Consider the following 13,143-nt stretch of genomic DNA (forward strand, 5'->3'; position numbering starts at 1 on the left):
AGGAAGGGCCAGCTGTGGTACCGTGAGGCGTTTTCCATCCAGCCCCACATCCGCTTCGGCCGCTGCTCGGGCGGCAGCACCGCGTCAGGGCTGGCAGTGACCGTCAGGGCTGGCAGTGACTGTCGGGGCTGGCAGTGACCGTCAGGGCTGGCAGTGACTGTCGGGGCTGGCAGTGACCGTCAGGGCTGGCAGTGCAGAGCCTTCCTGCTGGGAGAGCACACAAGGCTCCCGAGGGCCCAAACTGCCCAGCCCAGCCCTCCTGCCCTCCCACAGGTCACACCATGCTCAGCCACACTCAAAACACCAGCACAGACCAGAGGGCTGATACACAGACTTTAATATTTTGCAATCTTTTCTCTAAGGACCCAGCAGCAGCAGAGGAGAGCGGTTGCAGGGGACAGCGCCATGCACGTGTGCACAACTGGCAGCACCTTGACTCCAGGGAATTCTGCCCAACCAGCTCTGCATCAGCTCTGTGTGCTGGAAGAACAGGCTGGGGAAGCACTGGGGGTGTTCATGTCACAGGCTCACATCTGGGCTCTGCCTTTAGCAACAGAGAACCACAGATGTGAAACAGGATCATCTAAAACATGAGACACTTTTAGAGTAATCCCATTTTCCTGCCTAGGACTTGGAGACAAAACATGGAGTTACCATTTTACCCACCCATGCAAGAGGCATTTCATTGCCAGAGCAGTTCAGAATTAAACTGCTCAGAACTAAACAGGTCACAGGGGGTCCAGGGAGGCTGCACCACAAGCAGGTCAATGACTAGAGGAGCCCCTGTGCCTTCAGTCAAGGCAGAATTTTCTGATTTTTAAGGAGGCCTAACACCTCGTTCCTGGTCCCTCATTCCAGCAGCACGGAGGCACACACTGCACAGCTCTCAAAATCCACAATTAGTTTGCAGGTCTCTCAGGCCTACAGGATTTGGGTGGGGCAGGGCAGAATCCCTCCTGTAGCTTTCTGAGGGATGTGACAGAGAGTGTTTGATAGTGGCCTTGGCTGAAGTCAGAGAGCAACAGGATCCTACCGAGCACTGTGGAGCTCTGCTGCAGGAGGGCAGGCTGTGGAGCATCCCGACGGCTGCCTACCCCTGGAGGGAAGTGAAAGCCCTGTAATTCAGAAGAAGGACCACACCACATGCCATGACCTTCAAGAGTGGGGCCAGTGTCACCTGCCCAGCGCTATTGACATGAATTTTGCCATCCAGTTTCAGACAGCTGGCTTTCGGGGTGGCTGGGCAGCATTCCTGGTAACAGGTAGCCTTCATCCCACTGGCACAGACTGGTCTGGCAGCCTTGCACGCTTTGCTACATCCTGCCATGTAATTCAAGCCCGTCCTCTTCATCTGGAAGGAAGAAAGACACATTAGCCTAGGGGTCATGTCAAGCCTTTGGTACTCGCATTACAGGAACACAATGGCAGATTTGGGGCTGTCCTGCTCTGCAGCCCCAGGCCTTACCTCACAGAAGTCCTGCCCCAAGATGCATCTAGCAACGGTCTTCCAGCCTTTGAAACACCCATCCCCGTGACAGGAGAATGCTGTGCACACTTTCCCCTACAACAAAGGACCAGGGGAGACACCATATATCCATCAGACTCTCACTGCATTTCAGTCAGCCCTTTGCTCCTGAGGGCTCCTCTCCCACCCCCCTCTGTTCTTCATTATTTGTGCTGTATCAGGCATTTTAGATCCAGAGAAAAAAGACTATCAGTGGCCCATCTGAAACCAAAGGAAACTACTGAAACACTAGCAGAGCAAACATGTTTCAAGCCTCCTTTTCCTTCCTCTTAACAGGGCTCTGCAAAGATAAGCACTTTCCCCTCCACTAGACTCAGGAAAGGGCTGCAGAGTTCGGTGGGTCCTGTGCTCTCCCTGCAGCTACAGGAAGGCTCAGCCATGCAATCAAGTCAAACTGCCTGAGCTGATGCAAGTGCTGGGCTGGGGATAAGGCCCGATGGACAGGGCTCCTTAACGACTCTTTACTTCCAATGCCCATTTACGATTTGTTCCCCTTCCAGAGGCAGATTTTGACCTCATAAAGCAGATGTAGGAGGGACCTTTCCCTGTTTCCTGCTCAGGTGGGAGCTCAGCTGTCCCAGCAGCCACAGCCCCCAGAGAGCCCCAGGAGCTGCAGCAGCCTCTGCCCAGGTAGTACCTACGTTTTGGGGGGGAGGTCGGTGGGTGGTGTTGGTGGTCCTGGGTGGAGCAGTGGTGGGTGGCAGGTCACCTGCAGACACACAAAGAGCCCTGTGAGGCTGCACCCAGCACACAGCCCACACAGGGCCCTCCACAGCAACACAGGGACAGATTCCCCAGTGCAGCTCATGCTGCGGCCAGAGCTGGTGGGACCACCCTGTCCCTCACCCAGCTCCAAGGACAGAGCGAGCCCCAGGGCAGAAGAGACACAGCGATGTAGCCACAGCCCCTCTGCAATGGGCTCTGCCCACCCTTGCCCCTCCTGTGCCGCAGAGCAAAGCTCGGCTGTTACCGTAGGTGCTGGCGTTGAGCTGCAGGCACAGTGGGGTGGCACAGCACTCCAGGGCACATTGCTGCCTGCTCTCGCTGCCGTTGGTCCTGCACAGCCCCACACCACACCTGCTGCTGCACCCGGCTGTGTAGTTTGTGCTGGAGAAACGATAAAGCTGCAACAGCAGAGTCAAAGGATGAAATGAGTGTGAAGAGGTGCCATTACAAAGGAGCAGAAATAACTGACAGACTGCCAGAGAAAGAAGGGAAACAGGAGATGGACACAGACTTAAAAGAGCACTGTAGATTGCTGAGATAAAGAAAGGGAGAGGTTTCCCTATTGCAGCCCCCCTGCATCGCCATACCTCACAGTAAGTCTCATTATGGCAGGTGACTGTTCTGTTGGAATGGGCTTCATCCTGGTAACACCTCTCCCCGGAGCACTGAAAGCTCTGGCAGGTGAGCTGGAGGGAGAACATGCCAGGGTGTCACCATGTAGCAAAGCCTCCTTGCACAGCACCACGGGGCTGTCCCCAGCCACAGCCTCACTGTCCGGAGGGGCCACCCCCATCTGCCCATAGTGCTCCCCTTCCTCCCCAGGAGATGCTCCCGTGGCACTCTGGCTGTCACGACAGACCAGCTGGGCAAGAGACACTGTAAGGCTGCAATGGCCCAGAAATGCCCCTCTTTCCAGTACTTTCCTTACCACTGTCTCTTGTGCACCATTCACAGAGGTGTTGGTGGCCACTGAGGCATTGCCAGTGGAAGCCACCGAGGTGTTGCTGACAGTGGCCACCACTGAGGCATTCTTGGTGGCCAGCTCTGAGGCATTCTTGGTGGCAGCCACCACTGCTCTGGCATTCTTGGTCGCAGCCACCACTGCAGCATTCTTGGTGGCCACTGCTCTGGCATTCTTGGTGGTGGCCACCACTGTGGCATCCTTGGTGGCAGCCACCACTGCAGCATTCTTGGTGGCCACTGCTCTGGCATCCTTGGTGGCGGCCACCACTGCGGCACCCTTGGTGGTGGCCACCACTGCGGCATCCTTGGTGGTAGCCACCACTGCGGCACCCTTGGTGGTAGCCACCACTGCAGCACCCTTGGTGGTGGCCACCACTGTGGCATCCTTGGTGGTGGCCACCACTGCAGCACCCTTGGTGGTGTTCTTGACAGCTGTGGTCACCACTGAGGCGTTCTTGGTGGCCACCTCTGAGGCATTCTTGGTGGTAGCCACCACTACAGCATTCTTGGTGACCATTGCTCTGGCATTTTTGGTGGCCACCAATACGGCACCCTTGGTGGTGGCCACCACTGTGGCATCCTTGGTGGTGGCCACCAGTACGGCATCCTTGGTGGTGTTCTTTACAGCTGTAGTCACCACTGAGGCGTTCTTGGTGGCCGCAGCAACCCACAAGGCATTCTTGGCAGCCACCACGGTGCTGTTGGCAACTGTGTCGTGCTCTGAAAGACACAAAGTTCCCCTTTGGTGAAGGAAACAGGGAAAAACACCCTCAGCAAGCCCAGTGTCCTGTCCTGAGCCACAGCATGGACCTGTGGGAAGCATCTGTCCAGCTGTGGTTGGGAGGTGGATGGCAGTCAGTGACAGGATGTCCCAAACAGAGGCTGTTTGCAGCTACCGACCAGGCAGCTCAAGAACCAGGTCAGAGCCAGCAGCCCCCTGCAACAGCACTATGGACAGATGTTACAATAGCCTCTCTCCCCCTTCCAGCCATGCTGCCTGGGAAGAACAGGCTTTTCCAGGGGCAAAACCTCAAGGAAAGGTTCCTCAGTGCAGCTCTGTCCTACAGAACACAGCTTGGAGGTGAGAGGCACAAAGTCCCCATTGCACCACACTGCCTTTGCCCCACTTCCCACAGGCCCACAGATTTCCCTTGAGTACAGAGCTCACCTGCTGGGGCAAGAGAGTCCTGGAGACGGATGTGCAGAGCCAAGATGCAGAGCAGCAGGCCTGGAATGGAGTGGGGATGGCTGAGACTACCACATCTGCTGCCCGCTCTACAGCCCAAAGAGCCTCCCCAGCAGCAAGGCAGCCTTGAAACAGGTGAGCAGGGATACTCCCCACTCTCCCAGAGCCCCAGGGGGCCAGTGGCCACCCCTTGTCCCAGGGAGGCCTCTGGCACAGCCCCAACAGCTGGGGCAAGGACAGACCCAGGATGGGGGATGGACACACTCTCGGTGCTGCACCAGAGCCCCTGTTACCTTGAACGGGCGAGACGAGCCATCGGCGACCGGCCATCGTCATCCACCGCGGCTGCACCCAGACCTGGCAGGAGGACACGGTCAGAGCTGCCCCCCGGGGTGCGGGGCAGACACCCCAGCACAGCTCTGGGCTCCACCTCTAGGGCTCAGCCCCAGTCGCTCCCTCCTGAGAGACTCCCCAAACTCACTGAGGCCGCTGCCGGGGAACGGGAGCCCCGGGGAGCTGCGTGTGCTGTTGGTGTGGCAACAACCCTCCCTGGGCCTCGCAGGCAGCACAGACCTGCAGGCAGCTGCGGGAGCAGGGTGCAGGCTGACACAGTGACACCTGCTACCACACAACAGTTTGCTGATGCTGCTTCAAGTGAAGATGTGGCCTGGCTCTCCATTCTACTTTCTCTACTTTCATTCCAAATCTTTACCTGTTTCTCTAAGGAAACAGCAGATTTGAATCCAAACAGGCTCCAAAGCCAAGTTCTCCGAGAACTGTAACACTTCCCTCCTGTTTTATGATCTAGGCTGAGTCACCATTCCCCCAGGACCTGGAGTGGCCAAAGCTTGTGCAGAGACCTCCAAGGCCATTCCCTCAAAGTGACGAGGAAGACAATGCCAGCTGGTGCCTCTCACCTTCCAAACGAGGGCAGCCACCACTCAGACCAGCTGTGGACACCCCTACTGAGCCCAGCGCCACTCCAGCCTAGCACCAGGGCAGGCAAGGAACCAACAAGGAACCCACCTGACACGGCCTCATCCCAGAACAACCTTCCCCCGGGGAAGGAGAAGAGCCCACGGCACTGACTCACCTGTCTGCCTGTTCCTGCACCTGCAGCTGCTGCCAGCACTGGAGAACCTCTGAGCAGGTGCTGTGGCACTGGCCCCGCAGCCCAGCCCCACCCCTGCCAGCCACCACCCGGGGGAAGTGTCCCCTGTGGCTCCACAGCAGCAGAGACGCAAATGGCCCTGCACAGCAACAGAGAAAGGGCTTATAAGGCTGGAGATGTCACATGAGCCACCACTGCACCAGAGGGGCTGGGCAGCACAAGGACTGCCACTGTCACATGTGACACGTGTGGCCTCTGCACGATGGACCTGCAATTCCCGAGGCAGCACGAATCTGTGGGGTATGTACAGGCATCTCCAAGCATGGCACTGGGAGCCAAGGGTGCTGAAGTCACAGCAGTCACCTCTAAATGCATCATCTGTTCCCATCTCCATCCTCCTGCACCACAGAAGGATCTGCACAAGAACCTACCTGGCCCTTCAAGCCAGCAGCAGCGTCAGAGAAACCACCATGCACTGTCCCCATAGCCCAAGCTGACCCAGCTCACTTGGTGATTCCCTGAAAAAACACAGTGGCTAAAGCTCCCCAGGGAGACAGACCCAAGGTAAAAGCAGCCCTTAAGCCAGGTGAGTTTGTTTTGCAAAGGAGCCCAAAGAAAACCACACGCTCACAGCCAGATCTAGAACACCTGTTGGCACACAGTGTCCAAGTCCACGTGCTTCACAGAGTCAACCCTCACCATAAACATTTCCATCAGAGTGAGAGTGAAAGAAAGAATTGTTTCTGACAGCTCTAACTGTGTAAAAAGCATTTTAAACACGTAATAAAACCTCTTCCTTCCACCATACGAAAGGAGACAAGTCTCTCGGCACTTCCTAAATTAAAATGAGTTTATTTTCAAGGTATTTTTGAATATAAAACAATCTCACAAGTCTGCTTTTCACAAGGGGCTTACTAGAAAGTGATTCTATAAAGTATCATTTTAATCTATATTCATGCACATACAAAATCCAGAAACAGGAAGTCAGAGCTGCTGCCACATCCACTCACTGCACAGGTGTGGGATCCTTCACCTGGGCACAGCTACAGCAGCCCCTGGCGCTTCAGGTCTTCATAGGTCTTTTTATTCACGACGTTCCCGCTGGAATCTTCATATTCCTCCTGGAACGGAACCAACAGTTTAGAGACACTGGGTACAGCCTTTGAATTGTAGCTCCAGCAGAAGCCACTACACATGAGCACCCTGCCAGAACCTCCGTGCAGAAAGACAGGCAACAGATCTGCCAGCAGGTCCTGGCAGAAAGAGCTCATCCAGAGCTGGAGTCATTACAGGCTGTATTTCCCACTGTTGCCCTGCACACTGTTGAAAAATGGCTTGGGACAGAAGCTTAGGAAAAGGCACCAGTGTAAGCAAGGACAGTGCTCCCACACGGGAATGGGAGGGTCCCACAGACACGGGACTGGAGGCACTGAACAGCTCTCACTGCTCACCTCTGTATCGGGCTGCCACCTCTCTGAAGCCTTCTGCTGTTTCAGCTTTGCCCACACTGCAAACGCAAAGTCAAACAGGATCTGATGCCATTTCCCTCGAGGTACTTGTTTTTAATCCAGTAAAATACACACATGAGCTTTTTTCCCCCCCTTCTTCTGAAACACTTCAGCAGTCCAGGAATGTACCTAACATCCATTACAAAGTTATAACTCTTGTGTGGTTACAGAAAGGCACAGAACTGCAGCAAACAAGGCTTTAAAGTGATAGTTCAGGATAGGACACGAGACCAATGTCCAAACCCACCCCTTCAGAAAAGGTGGTGTTCTCTCACATGTTCCCTGTTCTGCCATCACTACTTACATGAGACTGCATCCTCAATCTGTGTGACGTTGGCAAAGTGTGCCGTGTTGGGAATGCCCAGGCACCGCATCCCATGGGCATGTCGCCACTCCTGGGGGGGGGGGGAAGAGATGAGAGGTCAGCATGAGAGGGAATGACACGTCCTTCACAACACCAAAGATCACAAAGACATTAACATCTGAACAGGGTGTAACAAATACTACCAAAGTACAAATCTACCAGTCCTAAAAGCTTCTATAGAAGTATTTTTTTCCTGTACTGTAGACAGTGACACGACAGCAGCCATCAACAGGCACCCTGCACCCATCAGACCTGGGCACTCGAAACGGTGTTCAAATGAGCAGGGACTGTTCAGCATCAGCACAAGAGATCTCGGTGTGCCCTACACAACCTATGGATCCCACTGCACGGCCCTGACCCCCTGTCAGAAGGGGCAGAATTGCTAGCTGGGGACCCCAGGGACTCCCAAGTGACTCATTACAAGGACTGCATGAACCCAGCAGGGCTGTTCCTGCAGCGAACGTCACTTACTGCAAAGTGCCGCTGGAACGCCTTGGGCCCTCGGTAGGTGTAGTTACCACAGATCTCACAGTTGTAGTTGATGTTTAAACCATGGAGTTTATACAACCAGTATGGGATGGGCTGCAAGCGAGGAGACAAGAGGATGAGGATACACAAGGATCAGGACACGTGGCAAAGCAGCTCAAACAAGGGAGCAGCGTGGAGTCAGTGACCCCTCCCACTTCTCCAGGCCTGACGGTCTCGGTTACCTTGCCATCCCAACCAAGAGGCAGATTTTTAGGGTTATAAATGATTTCATTTTCTTCATCTTCACTCTCACTCTCACTGATCTGCTCTTCCTCCTCCTCCTCCCTCTCCTCCCCGGTCCGCGCCTGCTTACGCTGCACGTTCTCATGGGTGAGGTGTCTCTGTTCCTGGAGAAGAGAAGGCATTGTCCACACACTGTGACAGCAACAAAGTCGGGGCAAACTCCTGCAGTGAGAAACTTTCTCAATGTACAGAGGGAGGGAATGGAAGACCAGTATGAAACACAGAACTCCCACCTTACTCAGCCAAACAACTTCTGTTTTTAGTACCCTGACATTTCCTACTTGCCAAAAACAAAAACCTTGTACCACTGTTTGCACTTCTGAGGTGACAGGTAGCAGCAGCAGCAGCCACTCTGCTGAAAACAATCCCCTCACACCAAAGGCAGGCAGCAAGGCAGAACAAGTAAAGGTTTGCAATACCGTGTGACTTAGGCACAAAATAGATGTGATGCACCACACTGATGTGGTGCTGTCTTTGAAAGCACTGGGTAAAGATGTGGATGACCTTCCAGTCACTATTTGACAGCTCTGAAATAAAAAGCTCAAAGAAAAAATAAAATCCTTACCCCAAGAACTTCTACATACTCATAAATCTGAGCTTCCAGGAACGCCAGATCTTTATTTCTTTCAGTGTCTCTAGAAATAAATAGAGTAACTTTATGCAATTCACAAGTTCAGCTCTGATATCTTCCATTTGGTTCAGCACTATTTGGTTCGACATGAAAAGCTTCTAATCTCTCTGTAACAACTACACAAGAGTGGCCACTATAGAAGACCCCTCATCCAAGAGGAGAGGACACCACCAGCCTCAGAATGATCTCTAAGAACTCACCTTTTGCTTCCTTTTGTCTTTGGATTCTTAGCAAACAAGGAAGGATCAAGTGCTTCCAAGGATTTGCCTTTAGTGCTAAAAAGCCTCTGAGCACGCTCCTCCAGAGTCCTAGAGAGAAGCAGGGAGGAGATCAGTCCAGACAACAGTTTTACATTTCCCAAGAACTATTTGAATTCATGCAACAAAATTCTAAACGTAGCTTTTATGAAATCACAAGATTCCTATTATCTTTGCCTTCCTTCCTCAAGCCAAAGTCTTCTGTATCAGAGACTCCAGTATAGGACCTGGTCAGAGCAGCAGATCCCAGAACCCGCTGCTTGGTTCTTAATGTTTTACCTTTCAAACATCACTAAGGTAATTCTAGTACACCAGAGATGACCAAACAAGTATCCCAGAAAGGAATGTGAGACAGGAAGACCTCAAAAACTTAAAGGAACTCTACAAAGACTGCACCTTACCCGCCACACTTCAGCCCCAGGGCCAGCAAAGCTGATTTTAACCTGTCCAGTCCCAAGGAGGCCAATTCCTGTTCAATTAAATAAACCACTGTAAGAGATGATCTGTTCAACACATAAAATATGGATATAGCCCATTTTAGCTCATTAAAGAAGAAAAAAGCCTGATGAAAAGGACTGTCAAGGGTGCACCCCTCCTCACTGGAAAATGAGGAATGTGACAAATCTAACCAGGTCTTTCAAGCTACATCCCCCAACTGGAGAAGTTAAATCATCAGTATCATTGGAGTTTTACCCAGAAAGCACAGAGCCAGGGAGGAAAGCACTACAATTATGCAAAGAAACCAAATGACTGAGCTTCCACCTGCTCCAAATGTGGTAGTAAGTGCAGAACACTGGAAACGCACCTCCCAGGAGGAGAAGGCTGAGAGGTCCAGGTGGGCGCCGGCGTGGGTGAGGGCACTGCTGGTCTCTTTCTACCAAGAAAACCACATGCAAGAGCTGCATGACATCCCACAAGGCTTCAGGCCACAGAACATTTTAACCTCAAGAAAAACAGTTCATTTCACAGAGAAAAATCCCCTCACTAAACTGAAAATGGAACAGTAGTAAAGATGCAACATACGCCAACCTGAAAGGTTCATTTCAAACCAGTTGTGCTGGGTTTCAAATTCAGGTCAGTACCACCCTGCAGCCTGGTGACACAGAGCTGCAACTGGGTCAGGGTCACCCCACCAATGACTTTACACAAATGACTCACAGGAACCCCTGAAAACCACAGAACATCTCCCAGGCTCAGGCTGCTCACCGGCCAGCCCGGGAACGTGCCATTCTCCCACTTTTTCTCAAACTCCGTCTGAATTTTCCCAAAAAGTTCATTCTGGTCCAGTAACGGTTTCACTCGATCTGTGTAATCCTGCAGGTACTCCAGGAGCATTTCAAGGTACCTGGCAGGGGAAGCACAAGCACAGGTAATTCACTGTCACCCTCTACCCACATCTTTGGACTAGTCACTACCCTCTAGCGCTGCAGAGGGAGGTGACCGAGGTCAGGACAGTTTTCCACACAGGATTTCTGGGCACAGCAGTTAGGAGGGTACAGGCAGGCCCTTCCTCAGAGCAGAATGAGGCTCTCCACATCTCTGCTGCACTGTGTCTTTGCCTGGGGCTCAGACACACAGTTGAGCTCAGGGACCCGATTTACGGGAGTTAATCATAATCTCAGCAGCTGAACACTTCAGAAGCAAATTCTCACCAACTGCCATGAAGGAAGCAGGCAAACAGGCTCACCTTTTATATTCAGCATTTTTTCTCTCCTTAGGAATATCAAAGAGTTGGTCGAATGTGGATAAGTAAGTGATATAATCCAATTTCTAAGAAAAAAAACCCGAGTCAGAGTTCATACACACCCAAATTAACATCCAGGTCCCAGAACAGAGCATCCCCAGTCTGTGCAGGGCCTGGGGATCCCTAGACCCTGCCACACCAAGCACTGGAGGTGCCCAGACAAAGCAGGCACTCACCTCTGACGATTTCAGGTTAATGTACTTGAGATAACAATCATGCAGATCCAAGTATCGTCCGTACCCTTCCTCATCCGTGAACTCCACCAGATCTGTAGGAAAGATCATTAAGAACTTTATTATGAGCTTAATATTTCCTACTTATTATGCAACTGCTTTAGAACTGGAAAAGGATTAGCTGTGAACTCGTTTATGCTTAAGGAAGGCATTACAATGCCCTGGACATTCATTGATCAGCCCCAATTGCTGCTCTGTGCAAGCACCAGAATGTTCCTCAGGAGCAACAGCACCACTGGGGAACACTCCAGGGACTGCAGTTCAGAAGAACTGCAATGAGAGAAGAACAATTTTCAGGAGTCGTTTCATAAAAGGGAGGTGGGGCCCCGAAATGTGCAAAACAGATCAAACAACCCATTAGATAATATCAGAGCTCGAGCAAACTACACACTTACTCTGAGCTTCTTCACTCGGGTTGTCTCTGGCCTTCAGCAGCTCCTCAAATTCCACTGACATGGGAACACAGATCTGCAGGGGCAGACACAAGTCACACAGTGATTTACTTCAGCTCCTGTCCCAGAACAACTAGTATAAAACCACAGGAGGTGGCAAACAATGAAACTGCGAACACAAAGGGAACCCAAAGCACTTCTTCAGCTGTCCTGCACAAAGGTGTGTCTTTATCTAGCATGAGAAAAGTGAGCCCCAACCCCAGGCCAGCTGCAGGATGCTCCCAAGCAGGGAACACTGTGAGTGACCAGCACTGCTCCCCCTCACACGCTACCTGGTCCTGAGCAGCTTTGCTCAGGTGACAGCTGGGTGTTCCCAGGACCTGTGTGTTAAGGCGATTAAACTGGAGAAAACGAAAGGTCTGTTTCCTGCAGAGATGAGGCCCAACAGACCCCAGTTCACCCGTTGCTATGGAGGAGGTAATTACCTCATTTGGGTGCTTCCGGTGAAATTCCTTAATTTGCTTCAGTCTGTTGTAAAACTCCGCAAATTCATTTGGCCCAGAAATGGCACTGAGCTCTTCCTTCCGCAGGCTACGAGTTCAGAGACAGGGGCAGGGAAAACGAGGTGACACTGACACAGCCTTGCTCCAGGGCTGTGCTGCAGTGTCTGACTGCAAATCTCCGACTCCCGTGGGACTTCCCAGCCCACCCAGCTCAGAGGCTTAGGGCCATGTTCCCCTGCCCTGTTGCAGCCCCTGACAGACCCCCGGGGCAGCCACAGCCTCCCCACGACACAAAACGCGGGAGTAACAAACCGTCCCGTGGGCACTCGGAGTCTGCCCTGCGTTGAGTCCCCGGATCCCGATTCCTGCGTTACTCCTTAGGTGTTTACACGGACTTAAAGGACGCCCAATTTCCTCACCGGCAGGACACGCTCAGGCACACGAGGGCCCCCGGGCACACTCACCCGTCCTTGTCGTCGTACAGGTCCCGCAGGTTGCCGCTCACCTCCATGTACCTCTGCGGGACAAAGGGAAAGCCCCGAGCGCCGCAGGGCCCGTTACCTGGGCGGACTCCGCAAGGCGCCGGGGGCCCGGCCCGCCCCCGCTCCCGTTGCACTCACGTCCTGCATGGCCCGGGTCCGGTGGTCCGAGTTGATCTGGTCGCGGAGCTGCGGGCAGAGAGGGGCGGTGAGCGGGGGAGAAGCGGGCGGTGAGCGCGGCCCCGGGCGGCCACCGCCCCCCTCCCCGCGGGGCCTCCCCCGGGCGCACCGTGGACTTCTTAGTGAGCATCTCCTTCACCATGACGTCCATGAGCCGCTCCCGCTCCTCGTGGTAGCGCCGCTGCTGCTCCAGGATCGTCTCCATCGCGCCGCCGCCCCGCGCCGCCGCCGCCGGAAGGCCCTCGCGCGGCCCGTGTGTGCCCGCCGGAAGGCTCCGGCCCCGCGCGCGCCCCGCGCGAAGGTTCCGGCCGCGGCGCCCCGCGCGAAGGTTCCGGCCGCGGCGCCCCCCGGTGCCCCGTCAGGCCGCAGGCTCGCCGCGGGACCGCACGCTTTGCCCACGCTTTGCCCACACTTTGCCAAATGCAAAGCTGTAATTAAATTTTAACTCGCCAATAAATTATTAATATTTTTCTGCCATGGGCGACAAATTACTTTAAGCCAAAATAACAACAACAAAATTTGTCTTAATTAATGGCAGACAAAGATGATCCTTCACTGAGAAGATGATGT

General features: G+C 53.5%; 2 protein-coding genes across 2 annotated transcripts; both read right to left on the minus strand.

Moving 5' to 3' along the window:
- Window positions 1–314: 314 nt before the first annotated feature.
- LOC114001619 lies at window positions 315–6,245 on the minus strand. Its single transcript, XM_039385362.1, has 9 exons — window positions 4,694–6,245; window positions 4,383–4,442; window positions 3,180–3,934; window positions 2,839–2,937; window positions 2,496–2,649; window positions 2,167–2,234; window positions 1,466–1,561; window positions 1,178–1,351; window positions 315–1,096 (listed from the first exon to the last, which is right to left on the minus strand). The coding sequence occupies exons 1-9, from the start codon at window positions 4,734–4,736 to the stop codon at window positions 1,091–1,093; spliced, it is 1,455 nt and encodes a 484-aa protein (XP_039241296.1). The 5' UTR covers window positions 4,737–6,245; the 3' UTR covers window positions 315–1,090.
- A 98-nt stretch (window positions 6,246–6,343) lies between these two features.
- On the minus strand, window positions 6,344–12,809 carry SF3A3 (splicing factor 3a subunit 3). The gene is made up of 17 exons (XM_027746892.2): window positions 12,683–12,809; window positions 12,535–12,582; window positions 12,379–12,431; window positions 11,897–12,002; window positions 11,415–11,487; window positions 10,963–11,054; window positions 10,730–10,812; window positions 10,249–10,387; window positions 9,848–9,916; window positions 9,444–9,511; window positions 8,986–9,093; window positions 8,720–8,789; window positions 8,094–8,258; window positions 7,855–7,965; window positions 7,324–7,414; window positions 6,963–7,018; window positions 6,344–6,632 (listed from the first exon to the last, which is right to left on the minus strand). Exons 1-17 carry the CDS (start codon window positions 12,776–12,778, stop codon window positions 6,555–6,557), a joined length of 1,506 nt encoding a protein of 501 aa, XP_027602693.1. The 5' UTR covers window positions 12,779–12,809; the 3' UTR covers window positions 6,344–6,554.
- Window positions 12,810–13,143: the final 334 nt, after the last annotated feature.

This window comes from Pipra filicauda, unplaced genomic scaffold (genome assembly GCF_003945595.2).
Source record: "Pipra filicauda isolate LSUMZ 115617 unplaced genomic scaffold, ASM394559v2 scaffold407_size631318_pilon, whole genome shotgun sequence".
Lineage (NCBI taxonomy): Eukaryota > Metazoa > Chordata > Aves > Passeriformes > Pipridae > Pipra > Pipra filicauda.

Bases quoted from the DNA above. Each gene is read 5' to 3' on its own strand.
- LOC114001619 (XM_039385362.1), bottom strand. From the start codon at position 4,736: ATGACGATGGCCGGTCGCCGATGGCTCGTCTCGCCCGTTCAAG. The intron at 3,935-4,382 runs GTGAGCTCTGTA...TGTGTCTTTCAG, and splicing joins GGACTCTCTTGCCCCAGCAG to AGCACGACACAGTTGCCAAC. The intron at 2,235-2,495 runs GTAACAGCCGAG...GTGTGTCTGCAG, and splicing joins GCTCAACGCCAGCACCTACG to GTGACCTGCCACCCACCACT.
- SF3A3 (XM_027746892.2), bottom strand. From the start codon at position 12,778: ATGGAGACGATCCTGGAGCAGCAGCGGCGCTACCACGAGGAGCGGGAG. The intron at 10,813-10,962 runs GTGAGTGCCTGC...TTTTTTTCTTAG, and splicing joins TTAACCTGAAATCGTCAGAG to AAATTGGATTATATCACTTA. The intron at 8,790-8,985 runs GTGAGTTCTTAG...ATTTATTTCTAG, and splicing joins AAGACAAAAGGAAGCAAAAG to AGACACTGAAAGAAATAAAG.